At 45.9% G+C, this 27,566-nt stretch overlaps 1 protein-coding gene across 1 annotated transcript in view; it reads left to right on the top strand.

The window, feature by feature from the left end:
* Nucleotides 1-27,566, top strand: part of adcy2a (adenylate cyclase 2a) — a gene marked incomplete at both ends in the record, with an annotated part of 165,780 nt that overhangs the window by 100,046 nt on the left and 38,168 nt on the right. The window contains 5 exon segments of the mRNA XM_084308324.1: nucleotides 118-132; nucleotides 134-170; nucleotides 173-302; nucleotides 5,797-5,881; nucleotides 21,569-21,727. Coding sequence (XP_084164450.1) covers nucleotides 118-132; nucleotides 134-170; nucleotides 173-302; nucleotides 5,797-5,881; nucleotides 21,569-21,727 — 426 coding nt within the window.

Below are 27,566 nucleotides of genomic sequence, written 5' to 3'. Positions count from 1 at the left end.
TCTCTCTCCTTCTCTCTCTCTCTCTCTCTCTCTCTCTCTCTCTCTCTCTCCCTCTCTCTCTTCTCCTCTCTCTCTCTCTCTCTCTCTCTCTCTCTCTCTCTCTCTCTCTCGTTCCAGTACTTCATCTACAGTTTGCATCCTGGGATTGATCTCCTGCTCTGTGTTCCTGCGGTGAACTATGAGCTGAAGATGATTATCATGCTGACAGCTGTGGTGGTGTACAACATCATCATACTGCAGACACACGCCGCCCTGCTGGATGAATACAGCCGGTTCTTATACAAGACGGAGATACTGGACAGGTGGATGTTTTGATTGATTGATTGAAAACGTTATTAACAGATTGCAGAATGGGTACAATACAGTACGGCTCAATACACACAATTGTTATGGGATGCAGACCAGAGAAAGACTTTCGTCTTGTTTACATCAGGGTCCCCCATTTTCAATTCATCATGACATGACATACATGACATACAGATAGACAGATAGACAGTACTGTTACATCTAGGCATTTATGACATACCAGATATACAAATATACAGTATATTTAGTAGTTTATGAGTACAAACATTTTCTAAAAAGAGAGTATATACATTTGAGGGAGAAGAAACTGTACATTGGAGGAGGTGGGGTTGGTGGGGTGGGGTGGGGGGGGGAACTGTACATTGGAGGGGGTTGGGTGGGGGGGACTGTACATTGGAGGGGGTTGGGTGGGTGGGTGGGGGGGGGGGGGAACTGTACATTGGAGTGGGTTGGGTGGGTGGGGTGGGGGGGGCTGTACATTGGAGGGGGGTTGGGTGGGTGGGTGGGGGGGGGGGACTGTACATTGGAGTGGGGTTGGGTGGGTGGCGTGGGGGGGGACTGTACATTGGAGGGGTTTGGGTGGGTGGGTGGGTGGGTGGGGGGGACTGTACATTGGAGGAGGTTTGGTGGGAGAGAGAGAGAGAGAGAGAGAGAGAGAGAGAGAGAGAGAGAGAGAGAGAGAGAGAGAGAGATGCAGGATGAGAGTTCAGATTCTCCTCTTGAGTCTCTCTGTGCCGCTCTTCCACTACAGAGCAGAAGGTGTCAAAACGTTTGGACACGTGGCGTCAGTGTGTGGGAGGCATTGTGTCGAGATGTGTTAGAGGAGCTGTTACCTTAACCCGGCCGTCACGCCTCGAATTTATTGGTGATTTCACTTTATTTTCCTGTGTGTCTCCGCGGCGAGCGTATAGAATCGAAACAAAATGGTAGAGATACTTGATTCAGGGTTCGCACATGGTCCTTGAAGTGCTTAACTCATTCAACGCCAGCTATTAGTCTTGGCCTTGGCCTTGTAGGTTTCCATTACATATTTTCACTCTGCGTCACTATGTTTTGAGAGCTATATCTATATTCTATATTATAGCTATGGAGACAATACTATGGTCATTTGACAGTGACTTTCTTCCGTCCAAGATGCAAAAAAAATATAATTTGTTCATGCATACGTTTGCGCGTTATCCCCTGGTGAATATAAGTATAATTTCAGAGTGATACGGGATAATTCCTGGGAAGCGAGTTATAGGGCGCAACGTGAATTCTACTATAAGCGTTGGCGTTTCTTGCCTGGACACGCTACTATTTCCAAATCAAATGTATATAATGGGTATTATGTTTCATCATGAATGCATGAAAGGGGTGGGGGGGGTAGTTTTTTTATGCTTTGATGGCCAGTAACGGCGTTCGTGTTGAACACTACAGAAGCCGATCAGCTGGATCGGTATGAAAACATTGTTGGATCAAGCTGAAATTGATGTGAGATAGTCCTTACCTGTGGTCGGGGGTATTCCAAAAAGAATATTCCAATTGTCTGATCGCGATTTCCAGTATTGGTGTCCATCTGGTCCCGGACATAATTTGGCACAACTTATGGATCGAGTGTGCCAGATGTGTTTCGAAGGGGTCGGATGAAGTGACTTACTCGGCTCCGTCTAAATACTCCTTTTCTTCAGTGTCTCCTCTTCTTCAGTGTCTCCTAGCTGGCCAGAGGAGAGCACTCCTCTTCTTCAGTGTCTCCTAGCTGGCCAGAGGAGAGCACTCCTCTTCCTCAGTGTCTCCTAGCTGGCCAGAGGAGAGCACTCCTCTTCTTCAGTGTCTCCTAGCTGGCCAGAGGAGAGCACTCCTCTTCTTCAGTGTCTCCTATCTGGCCAGAGGAGAGCACTCCTCTTCTTCAGTGCACTCCTCTTCCTCAGTGTCTCCTAGCTGGCCAGAGGAGATCACTCCTCTTCTTCAGTGTCTCCTAGCTGGCCAGAGGAGATCACTCCTCTTCCTCAGTGTCTCCTAGCTGGCCAGAGGAGAGCACTCCTCTTCTTCAGTGTCTCCTATCTGGCCAGAGGAGAGCACTCCTCTTCTTAAGTGCACTCCTCTTCATCAGTGTCTCCTAGCTGGCCAGAGGAGAGCACTCCTCTTCTTCAGTGTCTCCTAGCTGGCCACAGGAGAGCACTCCTCTTCTTCAGTGTATCCTAGCTGACAGAGGAGAGCACTCCTCTTCTTCAGTGTCTCCTAGCTGGCCAGAGGAGAGCACTCCTCTTCTTCAGTGTCTCCTAGCTGGCCAGAGGAGAGCACTCCTCTTCTTCAGTGTCTCCTAGCTGGCCAGAGGAGAGCACTCCTCTTCTTCAGTGTCTCCTAGCTGGCCAGAGGAGAGCACTCCTCTTCTTCAGTGTCTCCTAGCTGGCCAGAGGAGATCACTCCTCTTCCTCAGTGTCTCCTAGCTGGCCAGAGGAGAGCACTCCTCTTCTTCAGTGTCTCCTAGCTGGCCAGAGGAGAGCACTCCTCTTCTTCAGTGTCTCCTAGCTGGCCAGAGGAGATCACTCCTCTTCCTCAGTGTCTCCTAGCTGGCCAGAGGAGAGCACTCCTCTTCTTCAGTGTCTCCTAGCTGGCCAGAGGAGAGCACTCCTCTTCCTCAGTGTCTCCTAGCTGGCCAGAGGAGAGCACTCCTCTTCTTCAGTGTCTCCTAGCTGGCCAGAGGAGAGCACTCCTCTTCTTCAGTGTCTCCTAGCTGGCCAGAGGAGAGCACTCCTCTTCTTCAGTGTCTCCTAGCTGGCCAGAGGAGATCACTCCTCTTCCTCAGTGTCTCCTAGCTGGCCAGAGGAGAGCACTCCTCTTCTTCAGTGTCTCCTAGCTGGCCAGAGGAGAGCACTCCTCTTCTTCAGTGTCTCCTAGCTGACAGAGAGCACTCCTCTTCTTCAGTGTCTCCTAGCTGACAGAGAGCACTCCTCTTCTTCAGTGTCTCCTAGCTGGCCAGAGGAGAGCACTCCTCTTCTTCAGTGTCTCCTAGCTGGCCAGAGGAGAGCACTCCTCTTCTTCAGTGTCTCCTAGCTGGCCAGAGGAGAGCACTCCTCTTCTTCAGTGTCTCCTAGCTGGCCAGAGGAGAGCACTCCTCTTCTTCAGTGTCTCCTAGCTGGCCAGAGGAGAGCACTCCTCTTCTTCAGTGTCTCCTAGCTGGCCAGAGGAGAGCACTCCTCTTCCTCAGTGTCTCCTAGCTGGCCAGAGGAGAGCACTCCTCTTCCTCAGTGTCTCCTAGCTGGCCAGGGGAGAGCACTCCTCTTCTTCAGTGTCTCCTAGCTGGCCAGAGGAGAGCACTCCTCTTCTTCAGTGTCTCCTAGCTGGCCAGAGGAGAGCACTCCTCTTCTTCAGTGTCTCCTAGCTGGCCAGAGGAGAGCACTCCTCTTCTTCAGTGTCTCCTAGCTGGCCACAGGAGAGCACTCCTCTTCTTCAGTGTCTCCTAGCTGGCCAGAGGAGAGCACTCCTCTTCCTCAGTGTCTCCTAGCTGGCCAGAGGAGAGCACTCCTCTTCTTCAGTGTCTCCTAGCTGGCCAGAGGAGAGCACTCCTCTTCTTCAGTGTCTCCTAGCTGGCCAGAGGAGAGCACTCCTCTTCTTCAGTGTCTCCTAGCTGGCCAGAGGAGAGCACTCCTCTTCTTCAGTGTCTCCTAGCTGGCCAGAGGAGATCACTCCTCTTCCTCAGTGTCTCCTAGCTGGCCAGAGGAGAGCACTCCTCTTCTTCAGTGTCTCCTAGCTGGCCAGAGGAGAGCACTCCTCTTCTTCAGTGTCTCCTAGCTGACAGAGAGCACTCCTCTTCTTCAGTGTCTCCTAGCTGACAGAGAGCACTCCTCTTCTTCAGTGTCTCCTAGCTGGCCAGAGGAGAGCACTCCTCTTCTTCAGTGTCTCCTAGCTGGCCAGAGGAGAGCACTCCTCTTCTTCAGTGTCTTCTAGCTGGCCAGAGGAGAGCACTCCTCTTCTTCAGTGTCTCCTAGCTGGCCAGAGGAGAGCACTCCTCTTCTTCAGTGTCTCCTAGCTGGCCAGAGGAGAGCACTCCTCTTCTTCAGTGTCTCCTAGCTGGCCAGAGGAGAGCACTCCTCTTCCTCAGTGTCTCCTAGCTGGCCAGAGGAGAGCACTCCTCTTCCTCAGTGTCTCCTAGCTGGCCAGGGGAGAGCACTCCTCTTCTTCAGTGTCTCCTAGCTGGCCAGAGGAGAGCACTCCTCTTCTTCAGTGTCTCCTAGCTGGCCACAGGAGAGCACTCCTCTTCTTCAGTGTCTCCTAGCTGGCCAGAGGAGAGCACTCCTCTCAGCCAAAGCTCACTTTATATTGTATTGTATTGTTATGTGTGTAGGATGGTTTTATTATAAGCAGTTAAAGCATCTTTGTATATATCACAGCATATGGTGGTTTTTGTTTTTCTCCATTTTCGCTCCGCTGCACGACATTTCCTTTTTTCTTTGTTGACCGTATTATAGTTCAACCAGGGCGAGGCTCTGGTTTTCTTCTTTTTCGTTTTTAATGGGGCGACAGAATTTAATACAGATGACAGTGCATTATTGAGATTTTCTACCATTTCATTTAGAGAGGTTAGCCATGCTCTGGTGTCAGCCAATAGGATGCGAGCGGTGAGATGTTTTTAATAAACGGTGGCGTGTCGCGGCCAAGCACAAGTGACGGTCTAAATTGAAGGACAGCTTGGGAAGGTACGGTCTGTTAGCCAATCATGTGGCACGTGTCTCAGACTGCTGATCCCAATCTGATCCCAAGCTCTAATTAAACTTTCTCCCTTTGTCTGTCTCTTTCTCTGTCTTTCTGTCTCTCTCTCTCTCTCTCCCTCCATCTCTCCCTCCATCTCTCTTTCTCTCTCTCGTCTCTCTCTGTCTCTCCCTCTGTCTTTTGTTCTCCCTTTCTTTCTCTTTCTTTCACCCTCTCCTTTCCTTGCCTCCCTCTCACTTTATTTAATCTTCTCTCACTCTGATCCTTCTCCTCTTCTCTCTCTCTCTATATCTGATCATCTTCTCTCCCTCCCCATCTCCACCTCTCTCTCTCTCTCTCTCTCTCTCTCTCTCTCTCTCTCTCTCTCTCTCTCTCTCTCTCTCTCTCTCTCTCTCTCTCTCTCAATTAAATTAAATTAAATTCAAATGGGCTTTATTGACATGGGAAACATACGTTTACATTGCCAAAGCAATCTATCATCTCTCTCTCTGTCTCTCCCTCTGTCTTCTGTTTTCCCTTTCTTTATCACTCTTTCTTTCACCCTCTCCTTTCCTCGCCTCCCTCTCACTTTATTTAATCTTCTCTCCCTCCCCATCTCCACCTCTCTCTCTCTCTATCTCTCTCTCTCTCTCTCTCTCTCTTGCCCGCACGCTCTATATCTGATCATCTTCTCTCCCTCCCCATCTCCACCTCTCTCTCTCTCTCTCTCTCTCTCTCTCTCTCTCTCTCTCTCTCTCTCTCTCTCTCTCTCTCTCTCTCTCTCTCTCTCTCTCTCTCTCTCTCTCTCTCTCTCTCTAGGCCAGGGGTTCTAAAGGATCTGAAGACGATGGGTTCTATCTCTCTCTTCATCTTCTTTGTCACTCTGCTTGTTCTTGCCAGACAGGTAGGTTTGCAGAAATAATGGTGTGACTGACGTTATCAACACGTACACACACACACACACACACACACACAACACACACACACACACAGACAGACAGACAGACAGACAGACAGACAGACAGACAGACAGACAGACAGACAGACAGACAGACAGACAGACAGACAGACAGACAGACAGACAGACAGACAGACAGACAGACAGACAGACAGACAGACAGACAGACAGACAGACAGACAGACAGACAGACAGACAGACAGACAACACACACACAGAGACACACAGACCACACATACTTCATCTTCACAGCTTCACACAAACGTTGCTTTTCTTCTATTGTTGGAACGTATCTGTTCTCTTCTGTGACGTCCGCCTTTCCACCTCATTTCAGTTTTAATTTCTCATTGTCCCCCCCCCCCCACTTTTCAACTGTCTTCCTCTGCAATACTGTCACAAACACAACTCACTAACTAACAAGATACATAATTAAGTAAGTGACACTGTAATTAGTGACAATCAGGGTCAGTAAGGTTACTTTCAAACTGTCAATGGACTGCATTTATATAACAGCTTTTAACCAAAGCGCTTTAAATAGATGAATCTTGATATAGATTCACTGCTTTATGACCGCGCATGGCCCTTCTCAACATGCTGTTTAAATGCAGATATTAAAATAGCAGCCCTGGCACCTCCCGATATCACAGATACCAGTTTCTACAGCATAAAGTAAAGACATGTCTTATATATATATATATATATCCCAGAGGGACATACAGTACCAATTCGTAGAATTAAAGACAGTTCTGTGTGGACGATGTCCGCCCTGAGGGATTGGCAGCGTATCGGGCTGCCAGGAGGCTAGTTTGTCCCGCCGTCCACTCAGGGCCTGTGATTTATGTTACAGCCTGGGCTGTAATGACCTGTGTGGAGCGGGAGATTTACTAGCCGGGAGACACAGGGACTAGACACAGGCTAACGATGCTGCTCATTCTGGGGGCGCTTCCTGGCCGAGCTTCCTGGCAGGACATACCAGCTTCTACAGTATCTTGTACAATTAAAGCCAACCCAAACTGGCTAAACAGCTAGTGTTACCCAACCCAAACTGGCTAAACAGCTAGTGTTACCCAACCCAAACTGGCTAAACAGCTAGCGTTAGCTGCCTCTCAACCTCCTATAATCCTGTTGTTGCCTACTTCCACATGGATGGTCTAACCCTATGTTCCCACATTTCTAAGATATTTTTTTTCACTCAAAATGAAGCCTTATGGTGGGCGGCTAGGTGGTGTAGTGGGCAAGGCGCTCGCCACCAATGCAGGAGACGCTGGGTTCGAACCCAGCTCTCCGCATTGCTATCAGCTTGGCTGGTCGTTCATACTAACACAATTGGCAGTGTTAGGGGTGGGAAAGCTGATGGGTGGGGATCGGACGTTGTGGACAGCGACTCCTACAGGTCGGTTGGTGTGCCTGCGCAGCAGAATCAGGAAGCGACGGGGGCGGCATGTCCCTCCCACGCAGACCCCCGCCGCTGAGAGATCGCGCTGTGCAGGTGAAAAAGATGCGACGGCTGCTTCCTCGAGTACCGGAGGGGACACGTGATGCAAGGCTTCGTCCACATTGCAGCCGGCTTGTGGGAGGCATGGCCGCCGCCTAACAGCGTTCGAGACAGGGGAGGGTAGAATTGGACAATACGAAATTGGGATGGGAGAAAAATAGAAAATGGGAGAAAAAAAATTATGCCCTATGTTCCCACAGCCCAATGGTCCCACAGCCCATTGGTCCCACAGCCCAATGGTCCCACAGACAAACCTTCTACTACCAGAGGACAATTGGATAATAGGTTGGGTGTAATTGGCTACCAAATTAAGAGAAAGGGGGATACAATCAGATAAACATTTATGAAAAAGGAAATGTGGGAACATAGGGCTGTGGGGAACATAGGGCTGTGGGAACATAAGGCTGTGGGAACATAGGGCTGTGGGAACATAGGGCTGTAGGAACATAGGGCTGTATATAGGGCTGCCTGTGGGAACATAGTGCTGTATGAACATAGGGCTGTGGGAGCATAGGGATGTGGGAGCATAGGGCTGTGGGAACATAGGGCTGTAGGAACATAGGGCTGTCGGAACATAGCGCTGTGGGAACATAGGGCTGTGGGAACATAGGGCTGTGGGAACATAGGGCTGTAGGAACATAGGGCTGTGGGAACATAGAGCTGTGGGAGCATAGAGCTGTGGAACATAGGGCTGTGGGGAACATAGGGCTGTGGGAACATAGAGCTGTGGAACATAGGGCTGTGGGGAACATAGGGCTGTGGGAACATAGAGCTGTGGAACATAGGGCTGTGGGAACATAGGGCTGTGGGAACATAGGGCTGTGGAACATAGGGCTGTGGGAACATAGGGCTGTGGGAACATAGGGCTGTGGAAACATACTGTACGGCTGTGGGACCATAGGGCTGTGGAAACATAGGGCTGTGGGAACATAGGGCTGTATGAACATAGGGCTGTGGGAACATAGGGCTGTGGAAACATACTGTAGGGCTGTGGGAACATAGGGCTGTGCTCCCAGGTGCATGGTTTTGGATCTGGACGGATATGCTTCATCCCCAGCGCTTCCCAGCCTCCTGCCTGTTTATGTTTATGTTTATGTTTATTAAAGGTTCCCATTAGAGACACATGAAAGAGCCTCTAGTCTTCCTGGGGTCCTGCACAAAACAAATACAATACAAAATGTACAACAAAAAATACGAATAAAAAATTCAAACAAAACAAATACAATACAAAATGTACAACAAAAAATCTCAAAACACATAAATAAAAAATGTATACCAATATACAAATTCACATAATAAAATCTAACATTCCAGTCAAACAAAGAAAAAAAAGATAAAATACACAGATAACAGTTACATACTTGACATGTTTGCAAGATATCTCTTAATATTTTTTTTTTGAAAGTAATTTTATTATGTATTGTGGATGAGATGTTTTTCGGCAGAGCATTCCAGAGTGCTATTGACCTATATATGCCAGTGAGTTTGAGAACATTTTATTTTGGTGCTGTTTTTGTTCTGATGTTACCAGAAGCGGCCCCTCTGGTGTTGTAATCATGTTCAGAAGTAATTTCTAACTGCTGAGCCAAGCTAGATGGCTTACCTGTGCCTTCCTGCCTGATCAGACATGCAGTGGACACACGCCCTCAGAGGGCTATAGAGAACATCACAGGGAAAGACTTTTTGCGTCCGTGTGCAAGTGTTGTACTATATTTAGGCTTCATAGCGTACCGTGGTTCAGGACGAAAGGAGGTCAGTAGACCAGTGTGACGCGGAGAGAGCAGTACTTTTATATCCAACTATGTTATTGAATTGGGTCAAATCATCCCTTCAGGCGTGTCAATGGTAAATGGTAAATGCTGCACTTATATAGCAGCTTTTATCCAAAGCGCTTCACAATAGTGTTGCTCACATTCACCTGTTCACTCACACATTCACACAGCGATGGCGGAGGCGACAGCGAGCAATTAGGGGTGTTAAGTGTCTTAAGTGTAGTTTGAAATAAGAGCCTTATCCTTGGAGGGAAGTAAATTAATTCTCACAATGGGATCCATATCTTGAGTCTCCTATGGAAAGCCTATATCTACAAAAAAATACTTTTCATTAATTGAGAGAAATAGATTTTTGAACTGACCTTTGGGGTTTATATTTAACACATTGAGTGCCACGCCCCTTCCGGGAAGTGTAAACGTAGTTGTAGTTTGTAGAGCTAAACGTATATTTTATAGTATAGCTATGCATCTAATAACGCCATCGAGTCTCAGTGAGTTGCTTCCAGTCAATGTGCAAAAAACTGATTGTTTTTTCATCCGTACTTTTTTGTTTTATACCGTTTTGAATATGAATATAGTTTGGTTGCTTCTGAGTCATTCCAGGGAAAAGACGCGAAAACACGTTCCTCAAATCAACGCTAGATCATCATTATTATCCTTCCTCGTGCACGCATGCAATGTTGTTTAGACCGGCGTGCCCCCCCCCTCCCCCTCCTGCAACCCAACGGTAGACAGCCACACACATAAAACACAGATAGCTTCAATCGCGGTAGAAATAAATATCAGATCAACGCAGGCTTTCATATATTAGTGTCCTTACCTGGTATATCTGATGTAATGCAAAAAATATAATCCAATTATCTGATCGCCATTCCAGTTATCCACAGTGATCCTGTGTCCGATGTTGTTGGGCATTGTACTTCAACGGGCGGGCGGGGTCAGTAGTCCAAACCATCCCTACAAGCGTGTGTTTAGGACCCGCCCCCACACCGCAGCTCGGTAGAGAAAATAAACTAACCCGTTTCTAACGGGGTGCAATAATGGCCGAAGGCGTTAGAGGGTGGTATAAGACCGTCTGCCAGCTCAGACACACTCAGAACAGTATGCACAAGGTGCCCCGCTGAATTATGAATGGCAATAGCGATTCAAAGAAATACTGTAAGAAAAACGTAGATCTACGTTTCCGGCACACAACGATTGGGCGACAGAAACGTAGTCTATGTGAACGGCACCGGAAGTGTTAATAGAGCAATTAAGCCCAATGCTTGATTTTTTATTTTTTTTTATTATTATGTTTTTGCACAATTCTTACAAACATTCCGATTTTTTAACAGCATAACATCCAAAACTTCAAAGATAATTATTTTTTTCGTATAGATATACAAAACATACAAATGACTTAAACAGACATAACAAAAACAGACATGGAAATAAAAAAAATACTTACAAAAAATAATACTATATATATATTATGTATATATAACCAACACGTATATACGGCAGAGGAGAGATAATTCACCTCTTGTTTCCAACGCTTGATTCTAATATGGACCTAGAGACAATCTATCCCATAATGTGAGACTTAGTTGAGCGCAATTTCGCAATAGCTGCAACCACATACATGCATAATGTGCATCTATGCATGCATTCACACGTGTGTTAGTATGTGTGTGTGTGTGTGTTCATGCCAATTGGCTAAAAGGGGGCATCGCAATGGGGATGGCCTATTGCAAACCGACCAACGATCAACTGCACATATCTCACTTAGTGTATATGCACTGAATAAAAACTCACAAATGCACCTTTACATACCAACATCCGTCTGGCCACACCCCATCTGCTACCTACATAAGCAGGTGTGTGGCCACACACTCGCCTCCTTCCCAATCTTTCACCACAAGGCGAGATCAAAGGCTGCAGTGGCGCCCAGACGCTGAGCGTCACTAATACTCATAGAACTACGGTTATATTCATAACCTATCGTTCTATATCGTATTAGCTTCCGCTCAGCGTCAACTGCACAACGGGAGCTGAGCGGGAGCTGAAGCTCGACAAATGTACCCCACTGAGGCCCCCCCTATTGGAGGACGGGAGGGAACGGATCCGACCGTGCGAAGAGGAACTCGAGCAACTCAACGCACAGGGTGAGCAGACCGTGGCTTGACCCCACGACTACGCACACGCACAACCCGCATGCCACCAGGGAACGAACGGAAGGAACAAACCGCCCCCAAAATCACGGGGTCAAGAGCAAACTCAACCCTGTGGCAAGGCCGTAGCAGCGGAGCGCGAAGGAAGACCCAGACCCAGAAGGGACTGGATCCCTCCGAAAAAAGGGGGCCCGGAGAGGCCAACGACGCCAGAGCATCAAGACCTCACCAGGCGGTCACTAGTGACACTGCCCCCCACATCGCCAGCGTATTCGGACAGGGCCCATCCAAGAGCAGGCCCTTCCCCCCACTAGCACGCTGCCTGGCACACTGACCCTGACATACTCAGGCAGTCAGCATGGCTGTAACTCGAAGCACTCAAGAGGCTACACTACAGCGGGAGCAGGCAGCGCACCGGGGAGACGACCTCCAGAAGAGGCCGATCCCTCAATCCAGGCAGCAGTCACTTGACCCGAGCCTGGAGCACTGCGGACGAGACAGGCGCCAAAGGGGTCAACTGAAAACAGCACCCCGGCGGAAGGGGCGTATGCTGGCATTGTTGAGCACCATGTCAAAGCCTCCACCAAAAAATCCCTGACGCTCTAGAGGGGCCGAGGCCGAGAAGGCTGACACGATTGGCAGACGTCATGAACGTGCAGGGGCACACTCAACCGGGTAACCCGGGAGTTGACTCCGCTCCAACACACCAGGGAATCAACCACCCTCTTGGTTCAACATGCGGTGGTTGTTCCTATAACCCTTCAGGAAAAAAATCCTACACTGGCTATACCGCAGTACAAGTGTTTCAGTTTTCAAAAAGGGGTTATCCCAGGCCTACGGGTCGACGAAAACAACTTCGGACCGGGACCCGGCTGACCGGGATGCATACAGGGATGCCAGAGGAGTTCTATAAAGACCACCTCAACAGCCCCCTCTCAGCCATGCGTAAGCGGGAGAAGAGAGGGGCGAAAAGAATGGAGAACCAGCCCCTTCATGACAGCACAAGGTACAACATGTACCCAACAACAGTGTCTCCATAACGCCCAACCCTGTGACACCCGGGCCGACCCAGCATTTTTCCCCCTGAAAAAAGCACAAGTCCCTCAGGGTACCAGACCAGAAGATCTGCGTCCCCAGCGGACAACGGGTTAACTGACCTGGACCTGGGGGGGGGGGCAAGTACGCGTGTCGGTCTAAAACATTATAGAGGGCGCCACCCAGACGGTCCCATTCGTACCGCGCTCAGTGGCCCACCCCAAAGGCGTGAGACCCCTCTACCTATGCTTTGATCTATTCCGTTAACATCCCCCAGATATGAACGAGAATTAGTCGAGACAAACCTAGTAAACTGGCGCTCGTAAGAGAAAAACTCCATCCCAGTTGCCATCCCAGTTGGTTCCTATCAGAAACACCCAGAGCCAGCACTATGTACGCGTCGAGACCCAAACACATAGTCTAACAAGACACCAGACATTGTTCCTCCAAGTCGCCTGGGAGAACGACAAGAAGCCGTCGCGCTTCATTTCCTCTCCTTTTTATTAAAAAAGAAAGAAAACACAGACTGACATAGATCCCATGTGACGCGGCTGAGGGAAAACATATTTTCATTTTACACCCCGCCAACCTCACTACAGGGAGGAGACGGGAATCCTCAGAGAGACTTCTCACGTGAGCCATGAATTAAAAAGGCACGGTAACATTGAGCCATGTGACCAACAGACTCAAGTTACACATACATCGAGCGTAGCAGAACACCAAGTTCCTACGCTCTGCCCCGACAACTTGACAATAACAGAGAACCACACATGGGTCTGTAAAAAAATCACGGAAGCCGTCGTCCAATAGAAACGTGCCCAGTGACGTATTCTATGACAGGGGGAATCCCATGACTCAACTGCCCGTGATAGGTGCGGAGTCAGGGAACCCCCCCCCCCCCCCCCCCGCCGAGCTAACCTAACAGCTTGGCCGGACCGAATGAAAAAAGGGTAAAAAAATACCCGACCAATCAGAAGAGGGAAGGAGGGGTTTATTCGGTACCCCCTCGCAAGCCCAACCCTCGAATACGACAACAACAATAGCCATATGATACCTTAAGTAGCCAATATGCTAATGAACAGCGAATATCCAAGGATAAGCTAACTCAATGCACGCTAGCCACAGACAAGTCTGTGAACAGGGTTTATAACAAGGCCAAAGTTTATATGTGTGTGAACACGACACCCGTGTTTATGTTGTAAGAACACAGAAGATTTGATAGGGAGAGAGAGAGCGGCCTAAAAGACCACGGTACCCTTACACACACAAGCATTACTGCAGACCAACACAACAGTGTTGTGGCTCAATATCACCGTTTAAGCAACAGAACACACAACTAACCTCTACCTTTATATGAAGAACCTAAGTCTTCAGGTCGAGGAAGAAAAAACCCTTTCGACGAGTGTAAGCTGCAGGCCTTGCTTAAGCACACATGTAATGTAGCGACCAAACAAGACTATAAAGTCTAGCCCTCCTATCAAACCCACACTAGCGAAGGTTCACACATCATATCCCCATCATATGTAGTGAATAAACACACCGTTTGTAACAAAATACAGTCCCTCCTAGGAGGGACTTTTTATTTGACAAAATCATATGCGGGCCGGGGAAGGGAACAGGGGGAAACGATAGGGGGAAAAGTCACTCCTAGCGACGCCTGCCACGAGCCGCTCGGGGTTTGCCACCCCGGGGAGCCCCGGAGGGACGGTAAAGGACTGGAGGCTGGTCTCGACGATCCCTACCGTCACCTCCGAGCGTGGATGGGCCGGCTGCAGTGGTCGAGGCGCCCTCTCTCCTCCTGGCCTTCGTCGCTGAAGGGCCAGCAGTGGCGGTGGTAGCGGCGGCGGCTTCGGCCGCGGATCCCCGACGACGAGCCTTCCGCCTGACTCCACCGGCGACATCGGGCGGGGGGAAATGAGGCTGGAGCACGGACCGCTCTTCCTGCATTTCCCTGCAGGTTGAAGTCATAAGCTGCAACGCCGACCCGAAGAGCCCAGCATCGGAGAGGGGTGCCATCAGAAGTGGTGTCCTCTTCTTCTCCGGCACACGTGCCTGCTCCAGCCAAAGGTGGCGCTGGGCTAGAGTGGCCAGGGCGCGTACCATCCCAGCGGCGACGGCCTGCAGCTGGATCAGATGCTGGATGGCTCCGGCCGCCTGGGCGAGCTGATCACGTTGTATTTCGGTCAGCTCCGTACCGCCCGTCATTATCCCGGACATGAACCTCGCTAGCTGTGCGATGTTAGACGTGGCTGCTAGGGATTGAGTCGCGGCGATGAACGACTGGTCGCTCCAGTTGGCCAACCGCCTCGCCGATTTCCCGTGGGGAACCATCTTCCGTAAAGGCTCCCACACCACCTCAGGACAAAGGAGAGCTGCCATCGGCCTATCAAGCCGAGGCACCCCCTCCTTCATACCCTCTACCAAACCCACCACCCTTGTGACTCGCACGTAGGTGGGAGTGAGGCCCGTGATGTGGGAGACCACCTGTCCCTGACGGACGTAGGCCTCCATTGAGGGGGAAAATGGGCAGACAACGCCCGTCTCCCTCACAGGACAACGTTGCCATAAATGACCTATGAGATCATCAGGGACAGGAACAGGCAGTGGCTGCGGCAGTGGCACGCCATTTGCGACTGCCGCCGCCACCATGAGCTCGGGGAACAAAGCATGCAGTTCCCCCTGCATACTTTCCCCCACCGAGCCCGCATCCCTCACATGCGGCAGACTACTGGACATCGCAGAGCCACATTCCGATGTGGCTGATAGCAGGGCATCCTGTCGCTGAGTCGGAGGTTCTAACCCAACATCAGCATACGAGGGACCCCAAGGAGACATATCACCCCCTGCCAGTTTATTCTGAACGGGAGGCGGACATGTCTCCACCGGGGCGTCGAACAAGAACCCATCTGCCTCTACCATGTAATCTTCAGTTTCCATCGGCCACGGAGAAGCAGACGCATCCTCATCCGGCTCCAGAAACTCCCCGAAACCAGGCCGTTCGTGTCTGCAAGCCACCATCTTACGACGGGAGCGAGCAGATGCAAAAAGCTTGCGTCTCAAATCCTCCGCCACAAGAGGAGCCGGCCGCCCAACGGCGGACGACTCTCCGGCGGCAAAGGAACCAGAGCAGGAACCAGGTCATCTCACAGGAGATGGCGCTGGTGCACCAGCTCCTTGGAGAGGCAAGCTATCCACCGGACGCCTACCGGGCGCGGATGCCGCCCACGACAGTGGCGTCAACCCCGCCCCAAGACGCACGGCAGAGGAGGAAATGGAGAATCGCTGGTGAAGGGTAATGTTGCTAGGTAAACATTATAGCTTAGCTTTTTTCTTTTAAAAAGTATGAGAGAAAGAAAAAAGCAAGAAACAATGTGAACACTTAACTCAACTTTCTTCAGCTAAATACCCTTGTCAAGTGATTGGTATACAGGCACTCTCTTGTGGTGAAAGTGAAGAAGGAGGCGAGTGTGTGGCCACACACCTGCTTATGTAGGTAGCGGATGGGGTGTGGCCAGACGGATGTTGGTATGTAAAGGTGCATTTGTGAGTTTTTATTCAGTGCAACATTGCTTTAGACATGGTATGGTATTTATTTTAGACAACAAAACATACAGATCGTTATACAGTATACTGTGTAGGACGTTGTAGCGTCCGTCTAATGACTTTGCGCCTCCTGGCGGCATAAAATAGAACAGCAGCCTGGGTTCCTAATTCATTTCCACGACGTGATATAACCGTGCTCACGTCGCGGCAAAGCGCCCAGGAAAACTAAAAGCTTCATCTGTATGCACTAAGTGAGATATGTGCAGTTGACGCTGAGCGGAAGCTAATACGATATAGAACTGACCTATAGAGCTGCAGGTTGCAGCTAAAAACACACTCGGATACACACACACAGACGCATGCACACGTGCACTCACATACACACACACCTTCTCTTTCCTCACGTGTTCACTCTCATATTTCCTTTCTTTCTCTCCATGGCTTCTTGCAAGTAATTATATTCCTTGTATTAACTTTCGCCATCTAGTTATTTTTACCCCTATCTCTCTCTCTCTCTCTCTCTCTCTCTCTCTCTCTCTCTCTCTCTCTCTCTCTCTCTCTCTCTCTCTCTCTCTCTATCTCTCTCTCTCTCTCCATTTACCCAAACTCTGTTTGTTTCTCCGAGCTGATTGACACACATACTCCCATCAAATCAGTAAATTGACCTATCAAATAAGTAATTTGACCCATCAATTCAGTTCATTGGGCCATCAAATTAGTTAATTGACCTATCAAATAAGTAATTTGACCCATCAAATTAGTTAATTTACCTATCAAAGCAGTTAATTGATCCATTAAAGCAGTTAATTGATCCATCAAATCAGTTAATTGGGCCATCAAAGCAGTTAATTTACCCATCAAATCAGTTCATTTATCAAATCAGTTCATTGACCTATCAAATCAGTTAATTGACCTATCAAATCAGTTCATCGATCAAATCAGTTCATTGACCTATCAAATTAGTTAATTGATCCATCGAATCAGTTCATTGAGCTCAATCCAAAACCCCGCCCCTCTCTCCTTGATTGGAGGATCAAGCGACAGACTTTAAAATGGGAATCTCTTCACACCTGAGCCCCCAGCTTTTCACCAGCCAGAAAATGAAATGTCCGCTTGTATTGTTATCATGGTACCAGCTGGAACAGAACCCACCGGGCATTTGTTTGTCCTGATTAATGTCTGTGCCAAATGTTTGTTGTTTTCGCAGTACTCATAATGAACAAGGCAATGCATCATTGACATTCAACTTATATGTTGTAATAGTGTTGTCTGTAGTATAGCCGGCTATAATACTATTGCTGCACTTTAAATGTGTTTAAATTAGGGCTGTCAAAGTTAATGCTTTAATTTTGGAGATTAATTTTAATTATTTAAAGCGTTTTTTTATCTAGATGAATCTATGTAGTGAAAATTTTTCAACGTTCTGAACTTTCAGCAGTATCTTTGCTTGTTATTTTTTTGCATTGACTCATGCACCTTTTTGCAGACATTATCGTCCTCTAAGCCAATCTGCACTTCAACATGGGCCTGGGTTGTTTTTATTTCTGTTAGCGCCGCGGATATAAGAAAGAGGTCTAGCTGAGTCAATGTTGATGGTTTTGTTGAACATTTGTATTTCACAGGAGAGAAACTGTATTCAAAGATCAAATAAAGCTATTAAAATAGTCTTTGAATCTAAACATACTTTCTTTGTGTTGATTCTACATTAATTCCATGATTTTACTCAAGTAAATATCTGTTACAGTCACTGAGAAACAAAGAAGAAGAAAGGAAGGGGAAAAAAGGACGACAAAGATCTTAAGTAGATTAATCTAGATTAATTCCAGAAAATTGTGAGATTAAATAGTAAAAGAAAATTAATCTATTGACAGCACTATAGTTTAAATGTAATGCAGTAGGCGGTGTTGCGATCTCAATGTGAAAAGGGCAATTCATGGTCGACATTTCAACCTTTCATGTGTAGTGTCTATATCCATGGCGCTGTACTACTGGTGAACTAGCTAGAACCAATGTTTATTTTGCAATAATCCTCCTCACTACTTTAGTTTACACAGACCTGCAGCTGTCACCCAGCCTTTTTTCTTTTAACAAATGTTTTTTATTTACTCTTTTTTTACATAAAACCAGACACACAATACATTAACAGTAGAAATCCACAATAAATCACAGGACTATGATCGACATAATAATAACAACAATAATGACAGTCCAGTACTGAAATCAAAATAAATGTAGATTAAAAGATATACCCATAATAAATACAATACAATACATATGCTCTTGCTCGCTCTTCCCGCCCCCCCTCAGGACCCCCTTTTGGACAATCCATCCATTATTTCGTTTAACACCAGGAATTACAAATTCATATGCTATCCTTTATCCTCTCCACCACACGGTAGATATCTCTAGGTAAATCACATCGAGATAGGTAAGAACCCATACCTTCCGGCACATTTTATCCGGTTGAATCCAGCGTGATGCTATCAGCTTTTTAGCAGCCGTAAGACCGGACAAAATTAGTCTCTTTACCTGTATAGAGGCTGCTAACTGAGAAACATCATTCAACAACAATACAGAAGGCAGTACAGGTATGGTCAGAAATAAAAATTCTGATAATTGCGTGGTTACTTCTTCCCAGAATATCTTAACAGGAGGGCATTCCCAATACATATGCATAAATGTACCAACATCACCGTTTAAACATAAGGAGCATCGAGAGTCTTGTTTGAGCCCCATTAGGTACAAACGTCTAGGAGTTAAGTAAGTCCTATGAATAAAATTAAGATTAATCTGTTGATGATCCGGGTTACGTGATGACAACCGTACGTTTGCCCAAACTTCATCCCAATCAAAATCTACTTCCAAGTTTGGTATATCCTTCCTCCAGACTAAGTCTAGAGGAAGGACCTCATATGAGGACGTAAGTAAGTGACGATAAAAATCAGAGACGAAGCCTCTCGATGACTCCTTTTCATAAAAGAATTTGTGATATCTGTGTTGCTGATTTGGTGAGGTTAAATTTGTTAGATATATCTTTAAAGCTGCAAAAACCCCGGTCGTTGAAGACATCCCCCAATGTATGTATGCCCTTCTTTTCCCATTTGGTAAATCTGATAGGTTATTGTGCAATAAGGAGTGAACTGTTATTAAATAGGGGAGAATGACTATGCCATTTATGTTGGTTAGTACATTTTTTCTGTGTGTCACGCCATATCCGGATCACATGTGTAATAAGAGGGCCAAATTTCAAGTTGCATTGCTTAATTGATAAGTTGATGTATACTATATCCTGCAGTCTATGTGGTGCCACTATGTTCTCCTCTAATGGTATCCAGGATACAGATGCTTGATAATCAAACCAGGTGATCAGTGGTCTTAAAGAGAACGCTTTAAAATAGTAGCTGAAGTCTGGGAATGCTAAACCCCTGTCGGCTTTATTTCTCTGTGCAGTGGATCTTTTTATTCGTGGAGGTTTGTTGTTCCAAATAAATTTATATGCGGCGGATTGTAATTTTTGCCAGTAACCAACAGGGGGAGGTAACGGCAACATTGAGCTGAAAAAGTTTATTCTAGGCAAAACATCCATCTTAACTATTGATGCTCGGGCCTGTACTGAGTTTTTTAGTTTTGACCACCTGCCGAAGTCGTTTGTGATCCTATCTAGGAATCCGGTATAATTATACTTCACCGTTTGGCAAATAGTGGGGAATATTTCAACTCCAAGACATCTAAAGTGTTCTACCATTGGTATATTTACTGGGACCTTTCACCCAGCCTTTTAACTGTCTGTTCTGCTTCATGTATTACATACCTTGTAATGTTATTTGGTTGTTTGTTTGATGTGTTAAAATTATTTCCCCTTAACCTCTATTTATTTTATTGGATTTTTTTGTCTCATTTCCCTTTTGTCCTCTCGCCAGGCCATCATTGTAAATAAGGACTAAGGAGATAGTAAATAAAGTCAACGAGATAGCAAAATTTACTATCTCCTCAGTCTGTAGTTTAACTGCTGAAGTAACAGTGTCCGCTAGCGATGAAAAAGACACCCTGCTTGTCGTCTCATTGTGACGTTGTAACAGTTCTGATAATGATATAATACACGATTCCTGAGTGAATAATCAGTTTAAAGTTATACATACTTATAGTAATGTTTGTCCATCGCAAAACCCAAGTAGCATTTACTAAACTGACTAAGAGCGGCCAACCTTAACACTTTGAGTGCCAGCAGGGGGCGCACGGGTTGGCTCTGGATTGCCAACGCTCTATTCAATGAGAGAGCGAGCACATTTGCGAACGCATAAACTATATCTTAAATTATGGCTATGTGTCTAATACGCCCGTCGCTTATCAATTACTTGTTTGCAGTCAACATTGTTGAAGCGGATTGTTTTTTAATCGGTTCATTTCCGTTTTATACCATTTTGAAAAACGCTAGTTTTTTTTAAACTTCCAGAAAAAGAAAAAAAGATTCTGCATGAATCGCGCTTTACTGTAATACACAAAACACTGTGTCATTTTTCGACCTATTTATGAATCGTTTTCAAATAAACACTAGATTATCAATAGTATATGTGTACTTATGCACGCTAGAGAAGCGGGCTGAAAAATCGATTATCTTATTTCCTGATCAGCACACACACACTCACAGCCACACACACACATATGGGACACGCTGATATATATGTGAAAAGAGCTCTGATTATCCCAAGACTGGTCAAATAGATTCCTTACCTCAGATCAGATGTTCTCCAAAAAGATTATTCCAATTCCTGATCGCCATTCTAAATATCGATCGCGTTTATTGATCCAACGCTGGGTACTGGAAATACCGATTCCACGCTGTTCTGAGGGTGAGCAATGAGTGGGATCGTCTCCGGTTACATGCCTGACAAGTAAAATGTGGAATCCGGACTCTTTTTTTCCCATCCATTTCATTCAGTCCAATCCAATGGGGTGCAATACCATCCGGAGAGACGATAGGGGGCGGTATTTTCCCTGTTCGAGCTCAGACAGATCCACACTGGTAACGTGAGGCTAGATTGATGAAAAATTAATGGACATTGATAATAAAAAAAATAACGATTAAATAACGAGATTTCTTGTTCTTGGCACTCAATGCATGGCATGAACTAACAAGATTTCTCGTCGTTGCCACTCAAAATGTTAATGGTATTTCCAAGTAGAACGCTCCTCCCGATATGACCTGAATGCAACCTGACTTCTTACGTTATAGGGCTTGGTGGGATGAATCCATATTTGTACTTGTTTCTTTTTTTGTGTCTTGTGATGTCTTTGATATTTACCCCCCCCCCCCCCCCTTCTTTCTTACAGTGGCTTTGTGGATTCCATCTTTGTAGTTATTTTTTTCTTTCTTACATCATCTCAGTGGAATCCATCTTTGTAGTCCTTTTTTTTGTTTTTACTCCATCTCAGTGGAATCCATCTTTGTAGTACTTTTTCTTCTTCTTACTCCATCTCAGTGGAATCCATCTTTGTAGTCCTTTTTTCATCTCAGTGGAATCCATCTTTGTAGTACTTTTTCCCCCTTTCTTTCTTCTTTGTTTCTCAGTGACTGTGATGGAAGCAAGCTGTGAGAACGTACCTTCAGTCTCTTCACCTCTGTGTCCTCTTGTAACAGAATGAATATTACTGTAGGTTAGACTTCCTGTGGAAGAACAAGTTCAAGAGGGAGTGCGAGGAGATCGAGACCATGGAGAACCTCAACCGGGTCCTGCTGGAGAACGTGCTGCCCGCCCACGTCGCAGAACACTTCCTGGCCCGCAACTGGAAGAACGAGGTGATGACCGCCACGCAGCCTGGCTCCCAGGGCCTCACTTTAACATCCGTCTAAATAGGGTGACCAAACGTCCTCTTTTGCCCGGACATGTCCTTTTTTCACGCCCTCCCCGGGCCGTCCGGGCGGGGTTTATAAATTCATAAAAATGTCCGGGTTTCACGGAGCGTTTGCATGTACTTAAATTGACCGGCGCATTGCACAGAATACTACGGTACTCTGTTGCGTGTGTGACGTAATCCCTGAGAAGCTTTGTGGGCGGCTCTACAACTACGCTCACAGTCACACACAAACAGGAAGGGGACAGAGCGGCAGCTCGTTCACAATGCGCGCAAATGTACTTTTACAGATGAACTGCAGAAGAAATTCCAAATGTACCGACCCGTCGGAACAAACGGGAGGCGGAGTGCACCGTGTGCAAAGCTTGCACATACACGTGTGTGTCCAATAAAGGTGCAGGCGATCTTAAAGCGCACATGGACATGTGCAAGTTGAGAGTTTGTCTGCAAAGCTACTTTCAGGAAGCAGCCAGGGCCTCACTTTAACATCCATCTAAAGCTACGATCAGGAAGCAGCCAGGGCCTCACTTTAACATCCATCTAAAGCTACGATCAGGAGGCAGCCAGGGCCCCACTTTAACATCCATCTAAAGCTACGATCAGGAAGCAACCAGGGCCTCACTTTAACATCCGTCTAAAGCTACGATCAGGAAGCAGCCAGGGCCCCACTTTAACATCCGTCTAAAGCTACGATCAGGAAGCAGCCAGGGCCTCACTTTAACATCCATCTAAAGCTACGATCAGGAAGCAGCCAGGGCCTCTCACTTTAACATCCATCTAAAGCTACGATCAGGAAGCAGCCTGGGCCTCACTTTAACATCTAAAGCTACGATCAGGAAGCAGCCAAGGCCTGACTTTAACATCCATCTAAAGCTACGATCAGGAAGCAGCCAAGGCCTGACTTTAACATCCGTCTAAAGCTACGATCAGGAGGCAGCCAGGGCCTCACTTTAACATCCATCTAAAGCTACGATCAGGAAGCAGCCTGGGCCTCACTTTAACATCCATCTAAAGCTACGATCAGGAAGCAGCCAGGGCCTCTCACTTTAACATCCATCTAAAGCTACGATCAGGAAGCAGCCCAGGGCCTCACTTTAACATCCATATTCTAAAGTGTTTATTATTAAGAGTCAGATAGTCCTCCTAACAGTGTTTATTATTAAGAGTCAGATAGTCCTAACGGTATTTATTATTAAGAGCAGGCCCTCGACCTGGCATACCGTGCGGCAAAGGGAACCGCCCCCGCCTACCTCCGGTCAATGGTCTCTAACTACACACCATCAAGACCCCTACGCTCTGCATCTTCTGGCCGCCTCAGACCTACTCCTATCCAAGCTCCGGGAGGGTCATCAAAGAGAAGTCGCCTATTCTCAGTCCTTGCCCCACAATGGTGGAATGAACTACCCACCCCAGTTAGGACAGCCGAAACCCGTCCAATCTTCCGCCGTCGACTTAAGACGCACTTCTTCAACCATTATCTGAAATAATAATAATAATATAATAAAAAAATAAAAATACAAATAAAAATACTCTAACCCTAACTAACCTTACTGTCATGCACTTGTCCTAATAAACTAACCTACACTGTAACACGCAACACTTTGATGAACATTGTTACTCAGCTGATAGAGTTGAACTTGTACCCTTCCTGATGACTTGTCGTACAGAACTTGTAAGTCGCTTTGGATAAAAGCGTAAGCTAAATGACTAAATGTAAATGTAAGCAGGGGGCACTGTGGGCCTTCAGTGCCAGCGTTCTATTCAATGGAGAGAATGGCGTGTTTGCAGTGCTAAAAACTATATTAAATATTATAGCTATGGATCTAATAACGTTTTTGATTGTCAGTGAGTTTCTTCCAGTCAACATGCAAAAAACAGATACTTTTTTCATCCGTACATTTCCTTTTTATACCGTGGTGAGTATAGTTTCAGTGATTCTGTGTAATCCCATGAAAAGACGCGAAAACAGCGTTTTATTGGAATTCACTTATCACGTTGCCATTCCTCGCTTGGATCAACAATCAATCTGAAATCAACGCTAGATTATCGGTATTATCTTTCATCATGCACGGACGAAAGGGGGCTTGCAGCGGGGCACCCATTCATGCCGTGATGTGACCAACGGTACATGGCCCACACACATAAAACACAGACATGTTTCGATCGCGGGGAAAAAATATCAGATCAACGCAAGATCGGTAATATAGAGTCCTTACCTTGTCTCTGATGTAATGCAAAAAGAATAATCCAATTATCTGATCGCCATTCCAGATATCCACAGCAATCCTGTCTCCGACGTTATCCGGCATTGCACATGAACGGGCGGGCGGGGTCAGTTGTCCAAGCCATCCCTACAAGCGATTGTTTTGCCGGAGTGTTTAAGACCTGCCCCCATGCCGCAGCTCCGTAGAGAAAATAAACTACATTGTTTCAAATGGAGTGCAATAGCGACCGCAAGGCGGTAGGCGGCGGTATTGACCGTCTGCGATCTCAGACACATTCAGTACAGCATGCACAGGCTGCCCCGATGAATTATGAATGGCAATAGCGAATAAAAGAAATACCGAAACAGAAGCGTAGATCTACGTGTCCGGCACTCAAGCGCTGGGCCACAGAAACGTAGATCTCCGTTTTCGGCAACCAAAGGGTTAAGAGTCAGACAGTCCTAACAGTTTATTATAAAGAGTCAGATAGTCCTAACAGTTCTCAAGTTCACCAGCTAGCTCTCCAGCAATTGGCAGCAGTCCGTGCCCACGGGAGCCTGATGGCTACCGGCAGGAAGGACTGGCCGAGGCGGGTTGTGTTGTGGGGGGGGGGATAAGTCTTAACATGCTCGTCATGTTAAGACTAGCTCCTGCTTTTCCAGTGTACTGCACGTGGGGTTAATGGGAAAATTGCATTTCACCAAAAGATTTAACGTTTTGTTAACATTCCAATTTCTAAAAGCCAAAAGGGCTAACACCAAAATGTCCGCTGTCACAGAGGAAACGCTGGGACGCCGGTGACGACGCGATTTTAACCGCCGCTTCGGAATTCCAAAATCCCCTGCCTTATCAGAGAGAGAAATGTATATTGCAGGGTTCGCACAAGGTCCTTAAAGTGATTGATCTTTAAAAAAAAAAAACGTCAAGGCCTGGAATTCCCTGAAAACAGCCAATTTTGTAACAAGGTGCTTAAAAAGTCCTTGAAATTCAAATCAGCCATTCGCATTAAAAGTTTTGTTCATCCATGATTAAAATAGTTCAGAATCAAGAAATAATTTTTTTTTATTTAAAGTGTAACTAATTGTCGGAAATTGGTTTTAAGCCATACATATTGGATCCGATTATTCAAAAAACAGATTGCATCCTTTTTTAAATGCCCCTTTAAAATGAAAAAATGGTGCTTAGAAAAGTACTTGAAAGTCCTTGAATTTCATTTTGCAACGTCTGTGGGAACCCTGATATTGGAAGACCTTCTTTGCTGGAACCACAGCCTGCAGGAACCACACAGACGAAGCTACAGAGCATCTATTAATAGTCCATTCATCGTCCTAGAGCTGCGGGAGATGGCAGAGAGACGAGAGCAGCTGCTGATGTTTCACCCCGAGAGACCTAGTTGTTAGGAGACTCATGCAGCACCAGTGCAGGGAGGATGCAGAGCTCAGAGCCCCTTGTACAGTATTTCCTGGCTGAGAAATAACAGCCAGGTTGCCTGTACTCAATGTATAGTGATTGAAAACATTATTAACAGATTGCAGAATGGGTACAATACAGTACGGCTCAATGCAAACAACTGCTAAGAGGATGCAGACCAGAAAAAGACTTTCGTCTTGTTTACATCATCAGGGTCTTCCATTTTCAATTCATCAAGACATTTATGACATACAAGACATACAAATATACAGTACTGTTTATACCTACCTAGTACCTACTGCTTTCACGGTCTACAACTGTCCTTCACTGTAATGATAGTAATCATAATAATCATAACTACCTACCTCAAACTATAGTCTACCCATATATATATATAAATATCCATATACCTGCATTCAGATATATATATATATATATATATATATATATATATATATATATATATATATATATATATATATATATATATATATATATACACAGTATATACCTACTAAAGAAACTTGAAACTTGAAACTTGAAACTACTTATACACCTGCATATAACCCATACAACTCTGTATGATAGCATGTACAATAATGCTGTATATACTGTTTAATATATTTATAACTAAGAATGTATTTATTATTACCTTACATATATATCCACATCTGTCTGTACTTACTTGCATATAATCCTGTTTTACATATCTGTAGATACTATATCTATATCAGTACATATCCCTTACCTACTCTTACTAGTTATTAGCCAGTATGACTTACTACCATAGTGTCTATACCTGTATCACTGTACATAGTAATACTACAACTCTGTACGTACATCTGAATAGCACTCAGTAGTACTAATTTATACATTTTATATCCAGTTTAATCACCTGTACATTGTGTATTACTATTGCACTTTACTGTTACATTTGCAAATAAGTGTAAAAAAAGAGTCAGTAACATGGGTCTCCCAGTCCCTCCACACCAAGATTTCTTGAAATAAGTAAACATATTTAGGGTTCTCTCTCCTGACTCGATAAAGTTACCCCTGGAGGCCAGAGGGAACCGGTCTAGTGACTGGCTGGTCCTTAAGTCTAGTGACTGGCTGGTCCTTAAGGTCCCCTGAGTTTGCTCTGAACAGGGTGAATCTGCATTTTGCTATGATGCCCCTCTAGCTCATGGAATGAACTCCCAACAGTTAAAGCTTGAGATTCTCCCCTCTGTTGCAGAGTTTAAAACCTTGATCTCCAACCGTTGTCAATCGAGTTGTACGTGTTTTAATTGATTTGTTATCCTTGCTTTTTGCCTCATCTTGTTGTCTCATTGTTATTATTTTATACACTGTGATTTTATATGCCTTTTTGTGCTTATTTCTGTGCGTACACTCGACGTGAAAAATTAGGGAAACCTCAGTTGCCTTTCGAGTTTAAATAAAGGTTTGAAATGAAATACTAAACATGTATTCACTCGACGCTGCTGTAAGGAGCTTTGACACCACATGCTGTATGATGAATCCATGCTGTACGTTGTGTTGTTATGGGTTTGTTTACATTACGCTAAAAGGTTATTGGTTTTGGTTTGTTTTAGTCATGTGCTGGGATTCATATTCACACAGTCGATTCTTTTAAATGGATTATAGGCTTTATATGAAGAGGGGAAATAAATCCAGCATGTGTTGTTTGAGAGGTTAAATATTTGAGAGGTTAAATAAAACGAATATAATTTACAGATGTCAAACTGTGAGACTGATGGTAATTCAGGCGGAAATCTAATGCTTGTTTTAAATTAATCTGTCTGGCAGTATTTCAAGATGTTAAACCATCTTAATGCTGTGTACTGTAGATCATTTTGCGGCTCTCAAGAAATGTCATTTGTTTCACGATAATGTCACTGAACACAACTGAGATCATCTTAACCCTTTCAATACCACATTACCGAAGGTTAACCTTTCACTAACCGTCTGTAGTGTGGTAGTGAAAGGGTTAACCTTCTGTAGTGTGGTAGTGAAAGGGTTAACCTTCTGTAGTGTGGTAGTGAAAGGTTAACCGTCTGTAGTGTGGTAGTGAAAGGGTTAACATTCTGTAGTGTGGTAGTGAAAGGTTAACCTTCTGTAGTGTGGTAGTGAAAGGGTTAACCTTCTGTAGTGTGCTAGTGAAAGGTTAAC

Source organism: Notolepis coatsorum (assembly GCF_963971535.1).
Source record: "Notolepis coatsorum genome assembly, chromosome: 2".
In the NCBI taxonomy this organism is placed as follows: Eukaryota; Metazoa; Chordata; class Actinopteri; order Aulopiformes; family Paralepididae; genus Notolepis; species Notolepis coatsorum.
The sequence above is the reverse complement of the archived record's forward strand: the minus strand, read 5'-3'. Positions and strand labels throughout refer to the sequence as shown.